Below are 24520 nucleotides of genomic sequence, written 5' to 3' on the forward strand. Positions count from 1 at the left end.
TCCCAATCCTCATCCCTTTTCTCTCTTCATTCTCTCCTCATCTCATCCCTTTTCTCTCTTCATTTATTTTCTCTCTCCATCTATATTTAATGAATTCTGAATCATCTTCTCATTCTCGGTCCGACGAGGAGATATCTCATTCTTCTTCCGAAGAGGAGGTACCTCCCGCTCCCACCGGATGAGATGTCGCGGGTTTCGCCAACAACCCAATCAACAACTATATCTCCCGTTTCATACAAAGCGAGATTGCTCGAATGCAGCAGCCACCCCAACGGCCAATCCGCAGGCGGCGCCGATACATCCCCCGCGACCACGTTGGTGGGCACGATCGGCTGTTCGCCGATTATTTTGCTGAGGAACCACGTTATCCGGCAGATGTATTTCGTCGCCGATTCAGAATGCGCCGCTCCCTCTTCCTGCGCTTTGTTAATGCGTTGTCCGCGCGTTACCTCGAGTTCCAGCTCCAGCGAGATGCCACAGGGAAGCTCGGTCTATCGCCCCTGCAGAAATGCACTGTTGCCATCCGACAATTGGCATATGGAGGGTCCGCCGACATGTTCGATGAGTATCTGCAATGCGGCGAGACGACTGGCAACGAGTGCCTGAAGAATTTTTGTCAGGGCGTGCGAGAGATATTTGGGGAGCACTTATTATTTCGCGGAGCCTTGGTGGCCCACTTGATTCCTGGCTGGATTAGCCTTTGGAGGACCCACGGCTTTAGAAGTGCTCGGCAGCATCGACTGTATGCTGCGGCGGTGGAAGAAGCTGCTGACCGTGGCGAGGCGAGTTCACTACCGGCTACACAGGTACGCATCCCACCATCATTCTTGAAGCCGGTGCCGACCAACGGCTTTGGATTTGGCATGCTTATTTTGGTATAGCCGGGTCGAACAACGACCTAAATGTTCTCAATTCCTCGCCCCTTTTCAACGAGCGGATCAACGGGTTAGGCCCCTCCATCGAATTCACGGCCAATGGCAATGTGCATAACATGGGGTACTACCTGGCTGACGGCATCTATCCGCAATGGCCCGTGTTTTTGAAGACGATCAGATGCCCAATCGGAGATAGTAGAAAGTATTTTGCCCGAGCGCAAGAGTCTGCACGCAAGGATGTGGAGAGGGCGTTTGGGGTGCTCCAAGCACGATTTGCACTGGTAAAGGGCCCGACGCGCTTTTACTACCAGGGGGATATTGCCGACATCATGTATGCGTGCATCATCATGCATAACATGATCATCGAGGATGAACACGAAGGCGTCCTCAACGTCACCAACGACACCAGTGTTGCATCATCGAGTCACGGTGTCTCAACCGAGTCCGAGTCCGCCCGCCGGGGTGTACCGTACAACGAACATGAACGGTTCAAGGCGTTCATGGACATACACCAAAAGGAGGCCCATCGAGCACTACAACACGATATGATCGAAGAATTGTGGGCAAATAGAAACCGCGCCCACCGCCCTTGAATTTTTTTACTTTGAATTTTTTTTTCCATTCCTGTACTATTTTTTTTTTATTAATTTTCGTCGTTGTAATGTTTACTCGTGTTTTAATACAACGAACTTTATTACTATTATTTGTTTTGTCTTATAAATTAAATTAGCTAGCTTTATTATATACAAAAATAAAACAATTAAATTAGTGATGATGTAAAAATGAAATGTTGAGTTAGGGAGAAATAAGGGAGAAATAAGTGGAGAAACCATGATTATAATCTTGTAGTACTGTATAATTTATGTAAAAGTAAAAAATTATGTTTATGAAATTACCTCCAATTAGAATTTTTTATTAAAAAGGTTATTTCATTTATTTAAGACAATGCAAAAGAATAAAAAAATTTAAATTAATCAAAAAGTAATCAGATATGGAAGCTACTCATATCAGAGCTAGTAAGAGATTATAATCTTGTAGTACTGTATAATTTATGTAAAAATTAAAAATTATGTTTATGAAATTACCTCTAATTAGAATTTTTTATTAAAAAAGTTATTTCATTTATTTAAGACACTGCAAAAGAATAAAAATAAATAAATTAATCAAAAGTAATCAGATATGGAAGCTACTCATATCAGAGCCAGGTTTCGATCCTGGGACCTGTGGGTTATGGGCCCACCACGCTTCCGCTGCGCCACTCTGATTTTATGCTATTTTTAAACTAATGTATTAATTGATATTTTTAATTATCTTCTTTATGGGCTTAGTGATAATACTCATTCGGCTTATGTTAGAAGTCTTATGCCCATAAGCCCAATGCTACTGGTGACATTTTAAATTTAAAATCAATAGAAATGGATGTGTCATTCCATAGTCTATAATGTTAGTAGTATGTTTAGGCCACATTAAAATCAAATAAGTAGTAGTAGTATATTACTTGAATTTCTTTGCCAATAATACACACTCATGATGATTTGGATAGTGGTAATTAATCCAGCAGTGTTAGGATTGTTATTACGTTGAATTGCACCATAGGTCTAGTTTGATAATATCCTCAAGAGAACCTTTAAATAAAGTTTTATTATTTGGAACCTAGCTATTTGGAAATTTATTCCATCAATTTTGATACTCTAATATATTACATAAATTTTAATAATATATAATTAATTAAATAGCCTATCAATAATTTTGATAATAGATTATACAAATTTTTATTTATATCTAAAATATAAAGTAATGATTGATAGTATATTAATAATATAGAATAAGGTTCATGTGATGAAAGGGTTTGACAGCAGTCGTCGTCGTCGCCGATTGTTGTGAACATAACGCCGATACAAACATCCGGGTATGTTTATGCTTGTGGCGCTCAAAAGCCAAGGCCTTGCAACTTCCCAAATACACTTCCCAATTAATTTTCCATAGTTGGTACATGAACATATAATCAGTTGTGTTTAATTTTGGATTCTTGATATATATTGATTGATTTAGTGGATAGAAGGCTACAAACTGATCCAAGGAGGGCTCCGTGCCCTCGGAACCTTCTTGTGACTAGGTCGGGTGCGACCGAGGAAGATGATGGTAAGTTCAGCTCTCAAGAATTAATTTGTGAAAATCTAATTGTTGAATTATGTTAATGTATGGTTAATTGCCGGTGTTGTGATTCCAATTATTGTGTGAGATAAATTGTGATTGATTTGTGTTGTTTTAGTAAGAGATTATAATCTTATGTTATAATTTATATTTATTTATATTTTTTTATTAAAAAGGTTATTTCATTTATTTAAGGTACTGCAAAAAAATAAAAATATTTAAAGTTAATCAAAAAATTATAAATTGGGAAGCTACTTATATCAAAGCCAGGTTTCGATCCTGGGACCTGTGGGTTATGGGCCCACCACGCTTCCGCTGCGCCACTTTGATTTTGATATTATTCTTACTCTAATATTAATATATAATTGATAAGCATTATGGGCTCGACGACAATATTAGTTTGACTTATGTTAGAAGTAGTGAGTTTTAAATTTAAAATCAGTAGTAAATGGATGTTTCATTCCATAATTTCTTTTCAAGTAATACAAATTCACATTCTAATTAGAAGATGATAATAGTGGTACTTATCATACTATAATTATTATACAATTAAAAAATTTCTACTAACCCTTCCCTAGGCTATCCGAGTAACTACAAGATGTGGTTCACTTTTTAAATATTTATTATAAAATTTATAATGTATAATGGGAAGCACTTTTGATTTTTAATTAGTAGCTTCATTATTGCTTAATAGTTAAGCCGCTAATTATTGAAGAGAGCATGGTGCACTTCGAGAAGAGAAATTGTTTTTTTAGTTATAATAAAGGGTATAATAATTTATACATGAAATTATGTGTAATTTAGAGTAATTTGGAGCAGTATTGGAGGTGCAAGTTGAATGGGGAAATGTGCTAATAAAGAAATATTTCTTCATTAAAAAATATTCTACTCCTACATAGTAGTAAGAAATAAATAAAGAAAACAAAAAACCAAATCAAGGATGCTTCGGTCAAGACTGAAAAATGATGCAAAACACGAACATGATTGTTTTTAATATTTATAATAATTATTATTATAGTTTTGGCCGATTTAACACATTATTTATTAGTATAATCGATCGTATTGATTTTAAAGTAAAACTAATAAAGATAATATATGTTTAATTATTTTATTTTGGGTCGTCTCATCAACATTGTCTTTCTTTTTTGGTATGTTTTTTCGATAATAAGATAGGCCTTATTCTCTACTAAAAAATTACAATTACTTTTTTTTTCTACGTCTCTTTAATATTTTCAATTTTGTATTAAAACCCGTGTAAACTTCAAAATTTTTATTTTTATCGAACGAAGGGGATAGTAGAAATGAGTATTTTGTTTTATAAGCAAATATCTATCTCACTTTAACTTAGCTTGATTTAAAAAAATTAGAAAAATAATAGGTAAAAATATGAAATGAAACAACATGCAAATGAGTCGGACTAAAAAGAAAATATGAGTATATCTTCGCGGATGGAGGGAGTTCTTTTGTTATATTTCAAACGACCCTAAACAATAATCTCATTTTTGTACTAGTATTTTATTCTATCCATCGAAATTAGTCTTATAAAACTTTCACTTTATTTATGTATTATGGATATATTTATTAATAAAAGCATAAAATAATACAAAATGACTCAGAATTCATCTTTAACCAATAAAAAATTAATCAATTCAATGTAACAAAATTAATTCAAGCTAAAATTAATCCCAGAGCTAAAGCTAAATTCCCCTCCAATCGTCGTCTCTACCAAATCCGTAACTCATTCCGATCACCTCAAAATAATCAGAATTCAAACCCCCAAATTCACCGCCTACAATAAATCCCCAATCTACTATTCACATCCCCCAGCAAAAAACCAAAAATCAACCCAAATTGTCACCGCGTTTCCTCCTAGTGACTCGAATGTAGCAATAAACCGCGGCGAAAGCGACGGTCACGAGCCCGCCGATGATGACTCCGCCGCCCGCCACCGATCCGTCCGACGAGCGGCGGTGCTTCCCGATCTTCCTGCTCTCCCACTCCGCCGGCGCCTCCGCCGGTGGATCCGCGGATGATCCCTCCGGTTCCGGATTCTGGAGCGGAGATCTCGACGGATCCGGATCGGCCGCGGCGTGGAGCGAGAGGAAGAACGCGGAGAGCGCGAGGAGCGCGAGGAGGAATTTGATGCCCATGAAGTGTTCGAGGAAATTCCAGTGTGTGAATTCAGGTGTTGAGGTGTGTGATTTTTTCCTGCTTTTGGAGTGAAGTGAGAAACTAGTGATTCTCTATTTATAGAGGATGTTTTTTTCGGGTCGGGTCGGGTCGGGTCAAAAAGGGATGCGGTATCTTTTTTGGAAAAACGTGTAAATGTGGATTTATTGGAAAAGCGTCGTTTTTATTAACGCGGTTACTAAAGATGGGTTTTCATGTAATTCTAAAAAATCGATCGAAAAATCATAAAGTTTGAATTCGTGAGAAATGATAGTAAAAAATTTATTTTGTCATTTTGGGATGTCCACAAAAAATAATTTTACTTTTCCTATTTTTTTCTCCTCTTTCTCGTACTTTTTCATTAAAATCCGCGTGATTCACAAATGAGACTATTTTTTATGGACAGAGGAAGAGTCATGTGTAATTAATACTCCCTCCGTTCCGGATAATTCAGGTCACTTTGACCGTGCACAGGTTTTAAGAATTGTAATGAAAAATAGGTTGAAAAAGTTAGTGGAATATGGGTCTTACCTTTATAAAGTTTGAATTTGTGTGAAATGATAGTAAAAATTTTATTTTGTCATTTTGGGATGTCCAAAAAAATAATTTTACTTTTCTTACTTTTTTCTCCTCTTTCTTGTACTTTTTCATTAAAACCCGCGTGATTCACAAATGAGACTATTTTTTATGGACATAGGAAGAGTCATGTGTAATTAATACTCCCTCCGTCCCGGATAATTCAGGTCACTTTGACCGTGCACGGGTTTTAAGAATTGTAATGAAAAGTAGGTTGAAAAAGTTAGTGGAATGTGAGTCTTACCTTTATATATTAGTTTTATAATAAAATGTGAGTAGGAATGAGTTATTGGAATATGTGGTCCACTACCAAAAATGGTAAAAGTGAAATGAGACAAATTATGTGGGACGGACCAAAATGGAAAATTGAGACTAATTATCTGGGACGGAGGGAGTATATTGTTGATGTTTTCAAAACAAAACAATGTCGTTTTTGTAATGAATAGACGATAATGTTATATTCATCGGTGGTGTCATTTACATGTGATTGATTTCGCTAGCTACCAAATCTGATACTCTCTCTATCTCTCGTTATGTGCTCTAGTTTTTTATTTTGGTTCATCCTATATTAATTTTCCCACTTCACTTTTACCACTTTTAGTTGTGGATCCCAGCATTCCACTAACTCATATTTTATTATAAAATTAATATATAAATGACATTAATTTTTTCAACACGCTCGGTATTAGTATTTTTTTCAAGGTGGGACACATAGTACACTACAAAAAACTCACTATTTAGGAGTAACAGAATTATCCGTGACTAATCAGCGAAATTTCATCACTTCACACGGTTAGTGACAAATTCAGTACTGACGGATCCGTCACCAAAAAGCTTGTCCCTAAAATTTTTTAGTGACGGATTTATCCGCACTAACGTCACTAACCCACTCAATGACGAATAAAGTAGCGCTGTCATGGTAAGTTTCGCGTTAGTGACGGACTTATCTGTCACTAATTAGTTACTACCACTTTTAAGTCATTTATCCGTCACAAATTCTTTAGCTGTCTGTTGTTCACTAAATCTGTCACTAATGAGCATTTTTTTGTAGTGGTAGGAGACGGAGGGAGTATTATAATTTTACCATAAAAAAATGTTATGGGATGATTTCCAACACATCTAAATTTATGTTTTTTCTGTTTATTTTTTTTAGTCAAAATTATTTCCAATAACTCTTTTCAATCATAATTATTTCCAACAGTTATTGAGTTTCTATAGGAATGAAGTCAAACTTTAACCGAGTGACAATTAATTAAGACAATAGGCAATATATAGTATTGTGGTGCAATTCAGCTGGAACAACTTGGTTACAGCTAGATTAATAAATTGCAATTGAAGTCAAAATGTACGAATATTTAATTGTTATATATACCTAAAAATGTTTGTGGTTTCTATTTTCACTGAATTTAAATTAGTGTAATAAATTATAAAAAGATTTAGCTTAAATGATTAAGTTAAAGCACACTACAAGGCTCTATTTAATAAGAGCTCCTCGATTCAATTATAGTTGTGTGTGATAGTTATAAATTCCTTAATTTTTGCTAATTCAAGTTATTTACAGTAAGGTGGAAAAATTAAGGGAAAATGTTGATTCTATTTTAAAAAAAATACTTATGCAGATATATTTTTTGTAGGTTGCAATGGAGATAGTAGGTAGTCAACTATGATCATCAATACCAACTATTTCCACACCTAACAAAAATTGCCCTTAATTACCTACATGAAATCATGTAAATTAGTAGTTGGCTAGCTATAGAAGGTGACATCCTATATAACTAGGTTATTTGATTACAAAATTGATCGTTTAGCTATTTCGAAATAAGGTTAGATGGTATGGAATGCATAATTTGGGGAAGATCATTTTTGCAATTAGTTTGACCGATACATGTATAGGGGGTCGACCGATCCAACATCGACACATCATGGCCGAAAAATTTCATTAAATTTGGCCGCTTCCACTAACCCTACAATTAAAACTTACCCAACTCTTCATTTCCGTTAGTCACCTCTCATCCACACAACCAATGTCGTCTTACTCCAACAACGATATTATTTACCATGTACTGTTTGACCTCACAAGTTACATTTTCTGATTCCAACATTAATGTCGGACAGTTTTGTGAATCCAACATCAATCTGTTTCTTTGAGAAGAAGTCAATATTTGAGTTGAATATCAATTTGTTTTTTTTCCTTTGAAGCCTGTTCAGTTAATACATTTGAACTCAAATAAATGTTAGCTGACCACCCACCCCACATACAAACAAGTTGTTCCACCTTTTTAACTAAAAACACTAATAAAAAAATACAAAAATAAATAATATGCACATAAATATGTCACATGAGAAGAATTGTTGGAACATCATATATGCTCCAATATATAGTATTAGAGCATCTCCAATAGTGGCTAGCCCACCGGCTAGCCGATTCGCGTCGCTAGCCGGTCGGCTAGCCGAACCATTGGAACCGGCCAGCCGCGAATCGGTGAAAAGTTCGGCATGGGCTAGCCGATTTGAGGGCGCTGGCCGATGCGGTGGCCACCATTGTGGCGTGCCGATTGGCCAACGCCCAATTTTTATTTTTTATTTTTATTTTTGAAAACCTATATATACGCAATTTTAGTTTCATTTTCATTTGAACCACTTGTTTTAACGAGTTTTCTCTCTCTTAAATTTCTGGTACAAGAACAACATCGAGCGATGGACCACAACAATGAGTCCAGTCCGGCGACGAGCGGATCTCAGACTCCCACGGTACCTGTGGGATCTGGATGGGGCCAGATGGGCGGGCAGATGGGCCTAGGGTTTAACGTCCCTTGACAACAGTTGATGGGGATGATGGCGGGAGCGCAGGGGGAATGCAGGGGGATGCCCCAGATACAGCAGCAGATGATGCAGCAGATGATGGGGATGATGCCGGTATGGCAGGGAGGGATGCAGCCCGGTATGAAGGGGTCACCGGGAGGGGGGACACGATCTATCGTCCCTCTCTTGATTTTTTGACGGCTTCGTCTCACACGTCGATCCAAGGGAGGGATGCAGCCCGGTATGCAAGGTCGCAACTGACCCACGGAGAAGAGGTTTCTCCACTCGATGCAGGTGGATTTGGATGCCACGAGGGCACTGGTGGAGGGCTCAAACGCGGGCTCAGATACCCCGGGTGGCGGCGGCGAGGACGACGAGGAGTAGAGATCGGCGGGGCTCGTGTGTGGAAGCCCTTTTTTTAAAAAAAAATTCATGTATTTTTTTTATCTATGTACCTTTTTTTTTAATGAAATGAATGAATTTTTCCGTATATATCTCGTAAATTTAATTCCGTAATTTAATCATAAATTTTATTCCGTAAATGTAGTTGTTTTTGAATTATTTTTATTGCAGCTGACCTATGGCTGGCCTAAGACTAGCCTATTTGAGTACAATGTTGATGTGGCAGGTGGTTTATTAGTGCTGATGAGGTGGCAAAGAGAGAGTGGTTGGCCTATGGCTGGCCTATTCTTATTGTTGATGTTCTTATAATGCCTATTTATCAATTGTTCGATTAAGTGATCAACTAATTTAGCATAAACATGGGTCGAACGACCATCGATCTATTACAAGACTTATTATTATGTAAAATATAGTCTTTGATAACTTCTTTTTCCTTTATGCAGTTAAGAATCTTAACTTAAGATAAACCTCAAGGCTAATTCTCTAAATAAGAGGCTTTGATCCTTACGTCAAATATATATACGCTGATAGTATCTCATTCCTATCACTTAAGTTCAAACGCAAAAACTTGAAATCAGATGATTCTCCCTAACATTAATGTGATTTCTCAACTTCATAATTCATCAAAATGTCATGAATCCAAAAACGCTTTCGCTTTCAAGCAAAAGCAACATGTAATTATTGCATGAATCGTCAATTCTCGATTCCAATGCAAGATGGATGGATTGAAAGATTACTGAACCTACGAGTTCACTTCGATTCTTCAGTTATCTTTCATTACTTGCGACAATATTATTAACTGTATCCGATTCGATGAATTATGGAGTACTTTCTTTATGATTGTTGGACAATTTTGTAAATATAAACCTACTCAACCTTTTTCTACAAAGAGAAACCAATATTTGGGTTCAAATTAGACTTTATTCTCTTTAAAGCCGGTTCAGTTAGTACATTGGAATTCAAAAAAATGAAAAAGCACCCACCCCACATACAAACAAAATCTAATCAAACATGGACACGAGGATTATTTAAATCTCTTTATACTAATTCGAAAAGGATAAAAGTAGTGAGAACCAAATCTATACTTCATTTTTAACATGAGAAATTTGGTAGTTTCTAGAAGAAAACGCGTTGGTCCGAACCGTCCAAATATAAATAATTCATTAATAAATAATTAAATATAGATATAAATTATGGACGGTTCAAAGCATTTACTACTACACTTTTTCCAATTTATTTTTGCATTTTTGAAAACGTTTGAATGGTCCGACCGTGTCAATACGGTTATGTATTTATTTTACCTAACGACTACTTTTTTGTTTTCCATAAATTGCTATTATTATTTCATAAGTATGCATGAACAAATAGATGAATATTTAATTGGTTTAGTGCATATTCGCATTGATGGGAAAATGAGTCACACCGATTTCTCGTATCATGAATTAGAATGAAAATTAAGGAAAGAAGGTTTTCTAGTTTTACTTTTTTTTATGTTTTTCGAAGAAAATTATTCAAGCTAGTACATAATATACGATAAATTTTATGTTGTGAAAAAGATAAATTGCTGGAAAAATTATGAAATTTGGTTAAATTATAGTTATGGCCACAACTTAAAAAATCAATTAGGAAATCATGATTTTTTGACTTATCCTCTAGTGAATTCTTTTGGTGAAGTTTTATGTTAAAAAAGCTGAGAAACCATGCGTGAACGTCATCGTTGGCGAGTTAAACAATATCGTTTATTCATAAAATATCATCATTTGGTAGGAAAGCATGAAGAATATATTATACGTAGACGACCTATTTTTTCCCAATGATAACTGAAAACAAATCCAAATTTCATGATTTTCCCGACTGATACTTAAATACACATGACGGACCGTATTTTGATCGAAATTCATATGTACTAGTATGTTTATTCTGGATATTTTACCTCACAAGAATAGGCATAATCAAAGTAAGTCGAGTCTACACACTAGCTTTAGGATCCAAAAATAAATGGACATATGAAAAACAAGCTATCCACCAATTTTAACATGTTAAGCCCAAATTAAAGTGGGCCAATAAAAGTGTGTTCCATTAGATACTAACTGGGCTATTGTTATAAGACCCATAAAAAAAAAAAAGAAGAGGAAGAAATTAAGAAATTCCATAAGAGTATTTGATGAGGATCCGAGTATTTTATGATTCATTTTTCAAGAATTTATCCATTGATGATGCTTGATCTAGGTATTTTTGTGGGATTGATTTTCTATTTAACAAAAATAACAAAGATAATAAAAGATCCAACCAACAAAAATTGAATCTAAACAAGAATTGATGGAAGATTAGGAATGGAAATCATGTGTATAATGATGAGATAAAAGAGTTATGACCATAGGACCTTGACCAAAAGAATGGAAAAAATCCTAGGCAACTTTCAATAGCTCTATCACCCCTTGGCTCCACTACCCAATGGATACACCGCTTAAATCAATCTATGGAATTGAAACAAGCAACTTTCAAGGAAGGAATTGGATACATTCCTCAAAGAGGAAAAATTCTCTAGGGTAGAATCTTTAATTCAGCAAAAATCTAGCAAATGAAATGACATCAAAAGGTATATATACTAGAGGTTCAAAATTTGGAAAAAAGCCCACAAAATCTAAGTCTCGGATGATTCACCCGGTCGGATGAATTGCAGGGTGCAAAACACCCGCCCGGGTGTTCTCTCTGGACTCCCTCGCTATTTCGCCATATCACCCGGTCTGGTGATTTTTAGAGTGAAAACACTCGGCCGGGTGTTCCTTCTGGAACTCTCCGCCGATTTTGCGCGACTTCTGTAAAATCGCCATAACTCCCTCATTCGAACTCCGATTGAGATGTGCAAGATACCCACGCGAAGCTGTTTCCAAGACGAAGACGATGGTGGCAGTTTCATAGCTTTTGGATATCATCTCAATAGAGCGGTTTCCGGTTGAATCCAACTGTAGTTGAAATCCTTGATGCACGGTTTCCATGATCGTATCAGTATTCTAAAAAAAGTTAATAACATTAACTTAAAATAATTGAGGATTAGACATTTTTCCAATACTATAATATAAAAATTTATTAATAATTTCATAAACTCATTGTGGATGGATGCCTATCTTTATTCAGAGAACTCGGGAAAAAATAGAATGAATGAAGTTACAACAAAACAAGACTATACTAGAATATGAATGAGAGGTAAAACAAAAATAATATATTAAGTTTTTTGTGACCGAATATATTTTACATAATGATTAGAGTATATGAAATACTAAAATATAATTGATGGTCCTTCATTTTACCATGGCATCAATGTGGTCCAAATTCATTCATAAAAAAGGGCAACATAATTCTTTAGTTGTCACATACATTGATGCCAATAATTCAAAATGTGGGGATGGCAATTGGAAAGCATCATTAATTTTGAATTCAAAAACACAGTACATATGTCCTATATTTTACCCATGTTTTTAACTTTCATCATAAAAAACAATGTACATGGAGTATATTTCATGTGTTCTTCTAATTATTTTAACACACTTATACAAACAATAAATATTTTGTTTAATGAATAGTGGATAGAAAATGTATAGTACTTTTTGACTGAATTATTGTACTTGTAATGATGAAGAGAAGAAGCAATCATTTCTCATCTTCTAAATTATGTGATTGGTCTGTACAATGCTTCCCATTATCTTATCTTACATTCAATTATTGCATTTGGTGTATTTATGTCTTATATAATCAAGCTTTACCTGAATGATGATTACACTAAATTATTGATAATACACAGTTGATAAATTAATTGGATCACAATTAGTAAACTCTTTTCATCCTTTTATACAGTTGTAGTCCACTAAAAATTTAATCCAATGATAGTACATCAATTCAAACCTAACTACTTTGTTTCACTATTTATAGCATCACATCTTATGATGATGGTCCTTAATTTATTTTTGGCAAAACTTATTTTGGAATTTTATTTTATTTTTTAATAATTTTGAGTTTGAAAATTTAAAATTGTGATTTTCTTAGTTATTTCATTATGCTAAAAAGAGCTCTTTGCACAACAATTCGTTCAAACACATCTTAAACTATAAATTTAAACGATAAACTAACCAAATGAAATTATTTCACTCTATCCATACATTTTCATTTTGAATATTTTGTAGCCATTAATGAATTTGCTTTAAAAGCATGCAGGTTCACTATTTTCAAATAATATCCTCTTTAATTGTTCACAACTTTCACATGTTGAAATAAATCAATCAAAACGAGTTTCAATTTCATATTTTATAACAATTGTTCATTTTTAGAATTATAATCTCAATTTCTTCCCATAGTTGTTTATAAAATTTAATAACATAGTTTTGGGGTGTTAATATTTTTTTCAAAATAAATTTTTGAAATAAATTTGATTTATTACTATAGCATAATAAATGTTATTCTTAGAAGTATTAAAATAATTAATATAGTAAATTGAGAAATGAAACTCTATAGTGGGGTCCATAAATTTTACCCAAGACAAAGTGAATATTAGTTATAGGACCAATTTTAATTTGTCATAGCCAATCTCACCAATAATTGCCATGAACAAAGATTTTATTGTAAAACTAATGAAATGGAACATAGAACAAAAGCTAAGCATAAAACATGGAGCCCATGTCAAATGACTAGAGAAACATTCCCAAACACACACTAGTGGCGGTGGTGCTGGCACTCGACCGGGGTGGCGGGAAACCTAGCCGTGTCGGAGCAGTAATCATACACCATGTGATTCGCCCTCACCCACACAAGCTGGTGGCTCTGGTGGAGGTTGAGCTCCGACACGGTCGGCGCATCCCACCAGTACCGCTTCTCGGCGCTGCTGCTGCACTGCTTCTGGATGTCGGCAGCGGCCACCTCGGGGACCGCGCACGCGTCGATCTCGAAGCCCTTGTAGGATGCGACGAAGGGGGCGTGGGACCAGTCCGTCTTCACAAGCCCACCTTGCGTGGCCCAATCATCAGCATTCCAAATTGAGCTGTAGACTCCCATTGCTTGGTCCTTGGGAAAGGGGATGCCTTTGTGCTCTAAATTTGAGTGCACACGCACAGGGGTCTCATCCACCAAGAATCTCGAAATTAGGATTTAAGGAAAAAATGTTAGAATTTGCCAAACAACGTCCCTTCCACCATAAAGGCCCTACTCAATGACTATAAAATCACGAAATTTGGTTGAATTCTGATTTATTTCGCATCTTAATTTACCATTTTCACATTAAAATGTGCAATTTCCAAAAACAATATTCCAAATACACCACCAAGATTAAAATATTAATGTGTGATTTCCCAAATTTATGTCTCCAAATCAAGCAATAATTCAAAAGATAGCAAATTGATGTAGTAGGGTATATGATTGTGAATAAAGATTCAATCTTTATCCAACATGGTGTGTCAAAAGTTGCTTTCTTTCCACTTTTCAGAACATATTATTCCATCTGCTGCAATGAGAGAGAGAGGGAGAGCTTACACAACTTGGCGTTGGTTCCAGAAAATGGAGTAAGAGTGGAAATCTGTGGTGGGGTCGAACCAAAGGTTCAATCTTTGCTCTCTGTTGCCAACTCCATTGACATAAACATTAGTTTGGACAAGGTAAGGCTCCCCTGTTTTATTCCCCAAGAACTCAAAATCAAACTCATTGTGGTAAGGCCCTTCAGATGACATCTGCACATTTCACAAAACCCCATCAAGAATCTCATTTTTAAGCTCAAGCATACACAAAAACTTTATCAAGATCACATTTTTAAGCTCAAGCAAACAAAAAAACTTTATCAAGATTACATATTTACTCAGGATGAAACTATAGTATGAAAAGAATCACATTTTTAAGCTCAAGCAAACAAAAAAACTTTATCAAGATCACATTTTTAAGCTCAAGCAAACAAAAAAAACTTTATCAGGATCACATTTTTACTCAGGATGAAACTATAGTATGAAAAGAATCACATTTTTAAGCTCAAGCAAACAAAAAAACTTTATCAAGATTACATTTTTAAGCTCAAGCAAACAAAAGCACTTTATCAAGATCACATTTTTACTCAAGATGAAACTATAAAGAATCACATTTTTAAGCTCAAGCAAACAAAAAAACTTTATCAAGATCACATTTTTACTCAAGATGAAACTATAGTATGAAAAGAATCACATTTTTAAGATCAAGCAAACAAAAAGCCTTTATCAAGATCAAATTTTTAAGCGCAAGCAAACCAAAAAACTTATCAAGATCGCATTTTTAAGCTCGAACAAACAAAAAAACTTTATCAAGATCACATTTTTAAGCTCAAGCAATCAAAAAACCTTTATCAAGATCACATTTTTACTCGAGAGAGAGAGAGAGAGAGATTACATAGAAAGCAGTGACGGTTCCAGCGGAATCACCAGCAACGAGCTTGATCTGAACAGTGACTTTCCCAAACAAGTACTTGCTCTTCGAAGAGAATCCAGCTCCTTCATTTTAAGAAATCAAACACGTAAGAAAAGGCAAAAACAAGAAAAAACAGAGCAATGCTGTGAAGGGGAGTGAGTACTACCGGAGTGATTGTCGAGCTTCATGTGAACAACTTCTCCTTCATTGGTGAAATGATCGAACGCCCAGCTAGGCTGGAAGAGTTGCTCGAATTTCGAGGAATTCGCGAGGCCCACCGTCGCAAATGCGAAGAAAATAGCAAGAATTGCAGCGCGGTTTGCCATTGGAGCAATTTATCGAACAGATAAACTGCGAGAGATTTTTAAGTGTGATTGCTGTGAGTGGAATGAGAGATGAGTGTGATGACTGATGAGTGTATATAAAGGCAGTGGAGATGTTGGTGTACATTTTCTGAGTCCACGTTGGAGACTGTTTCCGAGGAAGAAATAAAAAATCTTGGAGCCCTTGGCTATGATTTGGCTTAGCATTTATGCCTTTAGTCCATTCATTGGCAAAAAAAAAATACTCCCTTCGCGCCACTAAATATGCAATATTTACTTTTCGGCACGAGATTTTATACAGTATTGTTTTGAAAGTTAACGGAGAGAGAGTTAAAAAAGAGAGAAGAAAAAGTAGAGAGAGTATTGTCACCTTTTATAGAAACGTTTCATTTTTAATGGGACAGACTAAAAAGGAAAGTGTTTCATTTTTAATGGGTACTCCCTCCATTCCTGAAGAGTATGCACTATTTTCTTTTTTCGTACATCCCTAAAGAGCATGAACATTACAATTTCTTTCTGATGAGGTGAGACTCATTCTCCGCTATCAATACTTAAAAAACTTTCTGTATCTATCTCTCTTTGACTTTTTACCAATAATGCATTAAAATTCGTGTCAAGCCCAAAGTTCATACTGTTTGGTGGTGTTCGGTTTGCAGGATAAAATAATATCAAAGATACAATCTAGGATTGAGTTGTGAGATTATTTTAGTTATAGGGGGTTGGCTATGACTAATTATCCTTTGATTATTCATCTAGTATTGAGTTGTGCAGTTGAATCTCATGTACCAAATACACAACAAATTTAACTCCGGATACAATCTTGCAAATCGAACACCCCCTTTGGAAATGGAGGGAGTATTTAATTTAAGACTAAAGTCCATAATTGATCCTTTACATTTATCTTAAAAAAACTTTTTGGTCCCTTACATTAAGATTGTTACCTTCTGGTCCCAAACAATATGTTTTGGTCCAAAGTTAACACTTTAGTTAAAGTTAACGGTCAAATCTAGTTTGACAATAATTAATGACTTAATTATAAATTTAATTAATTTAATATTAAAAATTTTATAAATTATTTTCGTTACATACATGTAAATTCTCTTTATTTGTTGGACAAAAATTTCAAAAATTATCTTATAAATTGATCTCGTTAATACGTACTAAATATTACTCTCTCTGTTTCATTTAAGATGACACATTTTTCTTTTTAGTTTGTTACCACTAAGATGACACATTTCTTTTTTAGAAACTTTTTCTCTCCAATTAATACGCCCAACCACTTTTTTTCACTCCTATTTAAATATTCATTTTTCTTTCTTTTTATTTTAATACTTACACCCATATTTTCTCTCTCCAGTTAAATACATTAACCAATAACTTCTAAAATCATGTGCCGGCAAAACGTGCGGTAATGATGACAGTGAGTTGGGCTGGAAATAAATGAATAATTGGGCTATACTTATTGAGTTAGTGGGCCTGATATTATTTAAGTTGTGGGCTTGGGATTCAATTTTTTTTTTTTTTTCTTTTATTAAATTGTTTGTACTCGGAACTAATTTATTCCAAGTAATTTAATTATTTTAAAGAAATTATTTTTTTAAAAAAACTGTTCACAAAGTAATTAAAGAATGACATTAAACTATATAACAAAAAAAAAAAAAAGGAATGATATTAAACTCTATAAGTGAGATAGGTGCATAATTCTTGGAACTACTCGATTTAGTTGAGCAGTAGTAATTTTTTTTTACAAAAAATAAAACATTTAATTTTCTCTTCTATATTACTCTGTTTATCTTTCATATTTTATTTTTTTTCCTATTTTTGCTTTACTTCATTTAATACAATATAACTTTTTAATATTTATGCTCAAATAGTAATACAATTGATAATTTCCAATATACATAAGATGAGCAAATGTTAAATTCTAAATGGAAAAGCTGTAAGTGGAACTGGTTTGCGCAAATTTATCGCAAAGTTGTCATTTTTATGGTCCGGATGATCCTTGTCTTTCTCAAGTTTCCAGTCAAAATTATGAACCAAAACCGCGGTGGTCGTTTGCAGAATCCGGGTTGCCAAGGGCATTCCGGGGCATATTCTGCGGCCCGCCCCGAAGGGTATAAGCTGGAAATGCTGGCCTTTGAAGTCCAGTTTGTTGTCAAGGAATCTCTCTGGCTCAAAAGATTCCGGATCGGTCCAGATGCTCGTGTCTTTTGCCATTGACCACGTGTTGACGAGTATCTGCGTCCCTTTTGGGATCATATAACCATTCACCTCTTGATCGGCTTCGGACATCCGGGTGACCGCAAGAGGCCCTGGTGGGTGATAACGAAAGGTTTCTTTGATCACTGCCTGCAGATACGGGAGGGACGCGATGTCCGCCTCCCGGATTTGCCCATTCTCTCCGGCTACACTTTTTATCTCTTGCTTTAGCCTTTTGAGTTTGTCCGGGTTGAATAGTAGCTCCGTCATGATCCACTCCACCGTGAACGAGTTCGTGTCTATTCCTCCTACGATTAATTCCTAGTATATTTATAGTTTTTTTAGAAAAAAAATTAGAGAAAATGAAAATACTCCATCCGCCCCTCATAATTTGTCACCATTTGACCCTGCACGAGTTTTAAGAAATGTAATAGAAAGTGGATTGAAAAAGTTGGTAGCATGTGGGTCCTACTTTTATATAATCCATCAATTTTTTAAAAATAGCAACTATTTTCATTTTGGGCCGTTCCTTAAAAATTAAAACTTTAGAATTATTCTATTTTAGGACATGGACCAATCTACTAACTCTACTTTCACTACTTTTTCTCTTCCTCTCTCTTACTTTACCAATTATGCGTTAAAACCCGTGCCGTTTCAAATGTTCTATTTTTGAATACTGAGGACGTATTAGTTTTATAATAAAATGTGAGAGAGATGAGTTACTGGAATGTGAGGCCCACTACCAAAATAAGTACTCCCTCTGTCCCCATTAGGAGTCCCATTTTTCGACGGCACTGATTTTAAGAAATGTTAAGAAAGTTAGTGGGATACGGGTCCCACTTGTATACATTAGTTTTAAATGGAATTTGAGTGGAAGGTGAGACCCTATTACCATTTATGGTAAAAGTGAACCGGAACTCCTATTCGCGGACGGAGGGAGAAAAAATGAAAAGTGACAAATTTTCAGGAATAGACGAAAATAGAAATAAGTGACGAATTTTCAGGGACGAAGGGAGAAAAAATGAAAAGTGACAAATTTTCAGGGATAGACGAAAATAGAAATAAGTGACAAATTTTCAAGGACAGAGGAACTTACGAAAAGTAAATAAGGGATATCTTGTGTGGTGAAGTTGTAGTCGTTTCCTTGGGCGATATCGATGATTGCCTCGAGCAGATCCTGCTTTGGGTTGTTCCTTCTGCGGTCCTCCAGCCTGTGGTCAACAAATTCACGGAATTTGGCCAACAGTTTCCCCAAGCTCAACTCCGCCTTGCGCTTGATCCCCTGCGGATCCAAGGGCTTGAGAATGGGGAAGAAGTCGGCGATGTTGGGAGTGAACAAGGAGAAGAAATCGTCCATGTTCTTCTTCAACTCCACGGCGGTGTCCGGGGAGGTGAAGGAGAAGATGGTGGAGAGCAAGAGGTCGAGGTTGGCCATGAACACCACGTCGTGGACGTTGACCACGTCCCCGCGGTCGGAGTGGACGTTGACCGCGTCCACGAGCTTCTGCAGCATCTCCTGGCGGAGGGGCTCGCTCCCCTCGAGGCACCGGTCCGAGAAGACGATCTCTTTGCACATCTTGCGCTTGTCGCGCCACGCCTTCCCGGCCGGGCCGAAGGTCATGGAGAGCTTGCTGAAGTCGCACGCCTCCATCGCGTGGGGGACGTACCGGCCGGAGAAGGCCTGGCCATGGCGCTGGAGGAGCGCCATGGCCATCTCCGGTGTGGACGCCACCACCATGTACGCACTGCCTAAACGGATCGACATCAGAGGGCCGTACGTTTTCGCCAGCTGCCTCAGCGTTTCGTACGGATTTTTTTTACCTAGTTGGTGAATGTTTCCGATGATCGGGAGGGGCCTGGGCCCCGGAGGGAGCCGTGGCCCCGGCCCCCGGAGGAATATAAACCACAACATTACAGCCATGACTACAGCAAACAAAAAGCAATCCATCTTCTAATGCTTTTTCTTCTCCCTTGTATGCTAATAAGCCTCCTTTTATAACCGAATTCAATCTAGAGAGTGTAACAAATCATAGACAATTTGAACACGTTTCTTCTTTGAGGAAGAGAAGATGGTCTATGTATAGAGATGTGAATGTGTGGCTGTGTGTGTTTTGTCTCTGTGGAGCTTTTACATCTTCTTGTTTGCATGCGCTTGTTCCAGCTCGTGCTTGATGTGAATGAGTCCAGTCGAGCATAGTCCGAGTCGCGTGCTTTTATCGTTCTCTGCTTTGGTCGTTGTTAGGGGTGAGCAAAAAAATCGAAAACCGAATATCTGAACTGAACCTAGCCGAAATTTTGAAATTCCGTTCGTTTGGTTTCGGTTCGGTTTTAAAAATACAAAAATTTTGATTTTTCGGTTTGGTTCAGGAGAAAAATAAACCGAAAAACCAAATAACCGAATTATATTTTAAATATAATATTATATATATTCTACTGCTTTAATATGTCATATTCTAATGCTTATAGCACCCTAATCCAAAATCAAGACCAAATCTCCACCCTTAGATTTTAAAATGAGAGGATGGGATTAAATCTTACGAATCTCAATAAATAGTAGACAAAATATCAACAAAAGGGTAATATCGTCATTATGTTATCATATGATAATTTTCGTGAATGTTTTTATATATCAACATAGTGTACTACAAATATCAACAATATGACGTAAGAATATCAACACTATTACAAGAAAAATCAACACATATTTATTGAGATCTTTACATGGTTTTATTGAGATTTTTATATGGTTTTATTGAGATATTTTGATGTATTTGTTGATAAAAATCTGGTTATCAACATTTTACGAAAATTAAACTAAAAAATATCAAATTTCATCATCCGAACATCGTCGGAATATATGCAATTGAGATCTCGTTGGAATCCTTATAAAGTTATCTTTAATTTGATATTTTTATACCTTTTTTTTTAAGATTTCTACTTTAGGAAATTTTTATAAGGTAACCTCACCAAGTTAATGTGTTTGATGTCTAGATTGTTGGAGGTTTAATGGGAAGGAGGGGCTAAAAAAAATATTGCAGGGATAAAAGCTTAAAGTTGTAATAATGGCCACTATTAATGAAGTTGAAGAAGATGCTAAGTTAGTGAGAAGTTGCTACTACTTAAAAATATTTTTATATTTTAATATAATGCTAGTATACTAAAATCAAAATATACAATATGGACTTGGAATCAAATTTGATTTTAAAATGATTTCACTTTATCGTAAGAAATAAATGTGGAATATAGGAGTACTTTTTTCGGAAGTAGACTAACTAAATACTAGGAGTATTATTTAGTGGAGGAGGTAATGGAGTTAATTAACAGGGAATTTTTTCAACCATGCCTTGTCCTATACGGCAAAATCGGCATACTATTAATTATCGAGTGAAAATATTTGTTGATACTATATATTCATCTTTCATTTTATACAAGTATTATTATATTTTTTTTCGTCCGTTCATAGAAATAGTTTATATCCAGTAACAGACAGATGTTCATGAGGAGAGGGACTTAAACCCCTTCCAAACCTTTTTTTAAAAAAATGATTTCTACTTTAGGAAATTTTTAGAAGGTAACATATGCCCATGTGGACCAAACTAGCTAGTGAATGTAATGGAGTTAATTAACAGGGAATTTTGTCAACCATGCCTTGTTCTATACGGCAAAATTAGCATACTATTAATTATCGAGCGAAAATATTTGTTGATACTATATATTCGCCATTCATCTTATACAAATATTATCATTTTTTTTCCGTCCGTTCATAGAAATAGTTTATATCCAGTGGCGGACAAATGTTCATGAGGAGAGGGGCTTAAACCCTTTCCAAACCTTTTTTTTGAAAAATGATTTCTACTTTAGGAAATTTTTAGAAGGTAACATATGCCCTCCAAGTTAATGTGTTTGATATCTAAAGTGTTGAAGGTTTAATGGGGAGGAGGGGCTTAGAAAATATTGCAGGGATAAAAGCTTATAGTTACAATAATGGCCCCTATTAATGAAGTTGAAGAAAATGTTAAGTTGGGAGAAGTTGCTAATCTATACATATATAAAAGGGGAGTTTTGGGAGTTTTTATATAACTATTTTATGAGAAGGATGTTAACACAATAAACAAAAGTTATTAAATTGATTAATTGATTACAATCATGATCATATAAATAAATTTATTTGGCTTTTCATTTCTTGTAACCTTCATTGCTTTAACTTTGTGGTTTAAGACGACTTAATTACGTAACCTTTCGCATTCTTATTTTGTATCTATAAAAAACATTGATTTGTTGATGGATTATACATCAACAATAGCATTTTCCTCATTTCTAAAGTTTTCTATATTTTAGTGTACATTTTAGGAGCATTATATTGTTTGCTTCTTGAAGGTTCATCAAGTTCATTAGTGTCTAATAGATTGAAGTGTTTCTACATATTATGAAGAAGTTCTTTAATCTATAGGAACAATATGTCAATCCGAGAGCAAATAGCTGGAAGTAATTTGTCTTGTGGGCCGGAAAGATGGTTTTTCTCGACTCAACTTATAGTTCGATTTGTTTTACTATTTTCATTGTAATTTCTATTCTACTTATTGTTGTATAATTGTAAATTTGTACTATAGTTAGAATACTATCTACTACTGTTTAGGAATAATTTCTAATTCTCATAGTAATCTAATTTTAAATATTAAAATGAATACTCCTACAAAATTATCAATTTGATAATCTTAGTATATTGTTGTACAATAGACAATTTAACTATAATATGTACTATTTTAAATTGTCAATAAATGGATAATTTAAAATACAATAAATTATAGTTTAATTTAAAATACTCACTTTTAGATGTTTATGTGAATGTTATTTTTATTACAAATATTTTTATATTTATATAAATACTTTAATTTTAATTTTATATTTATCATCACAAATAGTAGTGTATGGTATTATTTGTGAATTTATTCAATTTTTAAATTATTTTGTAATGCTAAATTTTTGAACGGGGACGGAGGAGAATTTTATTGATATTTGGGAGATATTCACATGTTTGCCATTTTGAATTAAAAAAAATTAATTTAAACTAATTTTAGTTATTGAATTTATGCATCTTAATCGGCATTTTATGATATAGGTGTGGAAATTATTGAGCATTACTATAGCCGACAGTTTCATATGTCAATTATAATTATTATAAAATTATGTTATGATGTTTGTTGCATTTCTAATGTAGAAGATGAAAAGCTTTTTAAGTTTTAAACATAGGGAAGTTTCAAGGTTTTTAATTTAGTAAGTGCAAGGTTTTGTAACATCTCCTTCTCTCCACGCATCACATGTCAAAGTTTTAATTTTATCATGGCAAATGAAAGATTTTGTAACACCCCATTTATCTCCTTGCATACACTCCCCCCGTCCCATGTTACTCGCACTTTTCATTTTAGGCCGTAAATTTGAGATTGATTTTTTAGTGTAATTAAAATAGAATTTTAAGTGTAATGAGATGTCACTTAATAAAGGACCTCTTAACTTAAACTAACATATTAATTAAATGCATTAATTCTAACTTAAACTATAAATAGTGTAAGGAGTTTGTGACGTGCCGAAAAGTAATCAATGTCATTGCTACGACATTATATGATGAAATTTTGCCACCGGAGATGCAAACGTTATTTTATATTGTTTCTTTGGATTTTATTTTAATTTATGTATTTTCCTCTTATTTAAACTAAATCAAATTTAATGTGATTCTATTTTTTTTAGAGAAAAAATATTGAATTTTTATTTTCTTTGGAATCTAAAATTTGGTATAAATACAGTAATTCAGTTCACCGGCTATATTTTACTCTTTAGTATAGGAATTGCAGGTTAAAAATCATATGTGGAAGATATATGTTTTGTCTGAAATTGTATAAATTCAAAAATTAAATATTTTTGGTGAAACAAACATAAACTACGAATTCATTCAACAAAATTATGAATGCACCGTAGATCTTTACGAACTTAGAGTTGAGAATAATTCATAATTTTTCTTTTAGCCGATCTATATTAATTTTTAACATGCCTATCTTTAATTAGTATAATAGTATCAGTCACTCTCTTCCTCTCACATCCATAATTCTCTCTCTTTTTTCTCTCTAAAACTCATTATTATAATGGTGATGCTATCTTACGATCGGCAATCTCACCCACATGAAGACATGCAAGGCGGGCAACAGCCATCCCCATCGTGGACCTATCTTAATCTGGCGCCAAAACCCTCATTGTAGACGTTGCAAAGTTTCATCAAAGTGGTCTACCATAGAATCTCCATGGCTTTCCTCAAATTTGGAAGTTGGAGCCATGAAATATTCTCAACTTCTCCACCAACCCCGACCTCGCCTCCCGCAAAACTAACTCCACACCGTGCCAGGATCCCAAACACTTATAACAAATGGTATTTAACATGGATTGACTTATATCTTATATTCTAACTTATGCATATTGATAACTCGCCTTTTAAAAATCTCGACGACAAATACCTCCATCAACAAATGTCAGGTTTTTTGAAATAAAAATAACAAATAGTTTTGAACGGGGATGGAGGGAGAATTTTATTGATATTTGGCTCATTTGTTAGTCATG

The 24520-nt window shown here is 34.9% G+C and overlaps 3 protein-coding genes and 2 non-coding genes across 5 annotated transcripts; 1 reads left to right on the forward strand and 4 right to left on the reverse strand.

Moving 5' to 3' along the window:
* Positions 1-254: 254 nt before the first annotated feature.
* On the forward strand, positions 255-1468 carry LOC125195616. The gene is made up of 2 exons (XM_048093749.1): positions 255-806; positions 1046-1468. Exons 1-2 carry the CDS (start codon positions 255-257, stop codon positions 1466-1468), a joined length of 975 nt encoding a protein of 324 aa, XP_047949706.1.
* Positions 1469-2068: 600 nt separating this feature from the next.
* On the reverse strand, positions 2069-2140 carry TRNAM-CAU. Its single transcript has one exon. It is a non-coding gene; the product is annotated as a tRNA-Met (tRNA).
* A 1147-nt stretch (positions 2141-3287) lies between these two features.
* TRNAM-CAU lies at positions 3288-3359 on the reverse strand. Its single transcript has one exon. It is a non-coding gene; the product is annotated as a tRNA-Met (tRNA).
* A 10212-nt stretch (positions 3360-13571) lies between these two features.
* On the reverse strand, positions 13572-15779 carry LOC125192471 (xyloglucan endotransglucosylase protein 6-like). The gene is made up of 4 exons (XM_048090051.1): positions 15559-15779; positions 15375-15475; positions 14499-14692; positions 13572-14103 (listed from the first exon to the last, which is right to left on the reverse strand). Exons 1-4 carry the CDS (start codon positions 15716-15718, stop codon positions 13686-13688), a joined length of 873 nt encoding a protein of 290 aa, XP_047946008.1. The 5' UTR covers positions 15719-15779; the 3' UTR covers positions 13572-13685.
* Positions 15780-17549: 1770 nt separating this feature from the next.
* LOC125197002 (ferruginol synthase-like) lies at positions 17550-19867 on the reverse strand. Its single transcript, XM_048095692.1, has 2 exons — positions 19011-19867; positions 17550-18235 (listed from the first exon to the last, which is right to left on the reverse strand). Exons 1-2 carry the CDS (start codon positions 19860-19862, stop codon positions 17633-17635), a joined length of 1455 nt encoding a protein of 484 aa, XP_047951649.1. The 5' UTR covers positions 19863-19867; the 3' UTR covers positions 17550-17632.
* Positions 19868-24520: the final 4653 nt, after the last annotated feature.

The sequence above is a fragment of the Salvia hispanica genome, chromosome 6, assembly GCF_023119035.1.
Source record: "Salvia hispanica cultivar TCC Black 2014 chromosome 6, UniMelb_Shisp_WGS_1.0, whole genome shotgun sequence".
Taxonomy (NCBI): Eukaryota; Viridiplantae; Streptophyta; class Magnoliopsida; order Lamiales; family Lamiaceae; genus Salvia; species Salvia hispanica.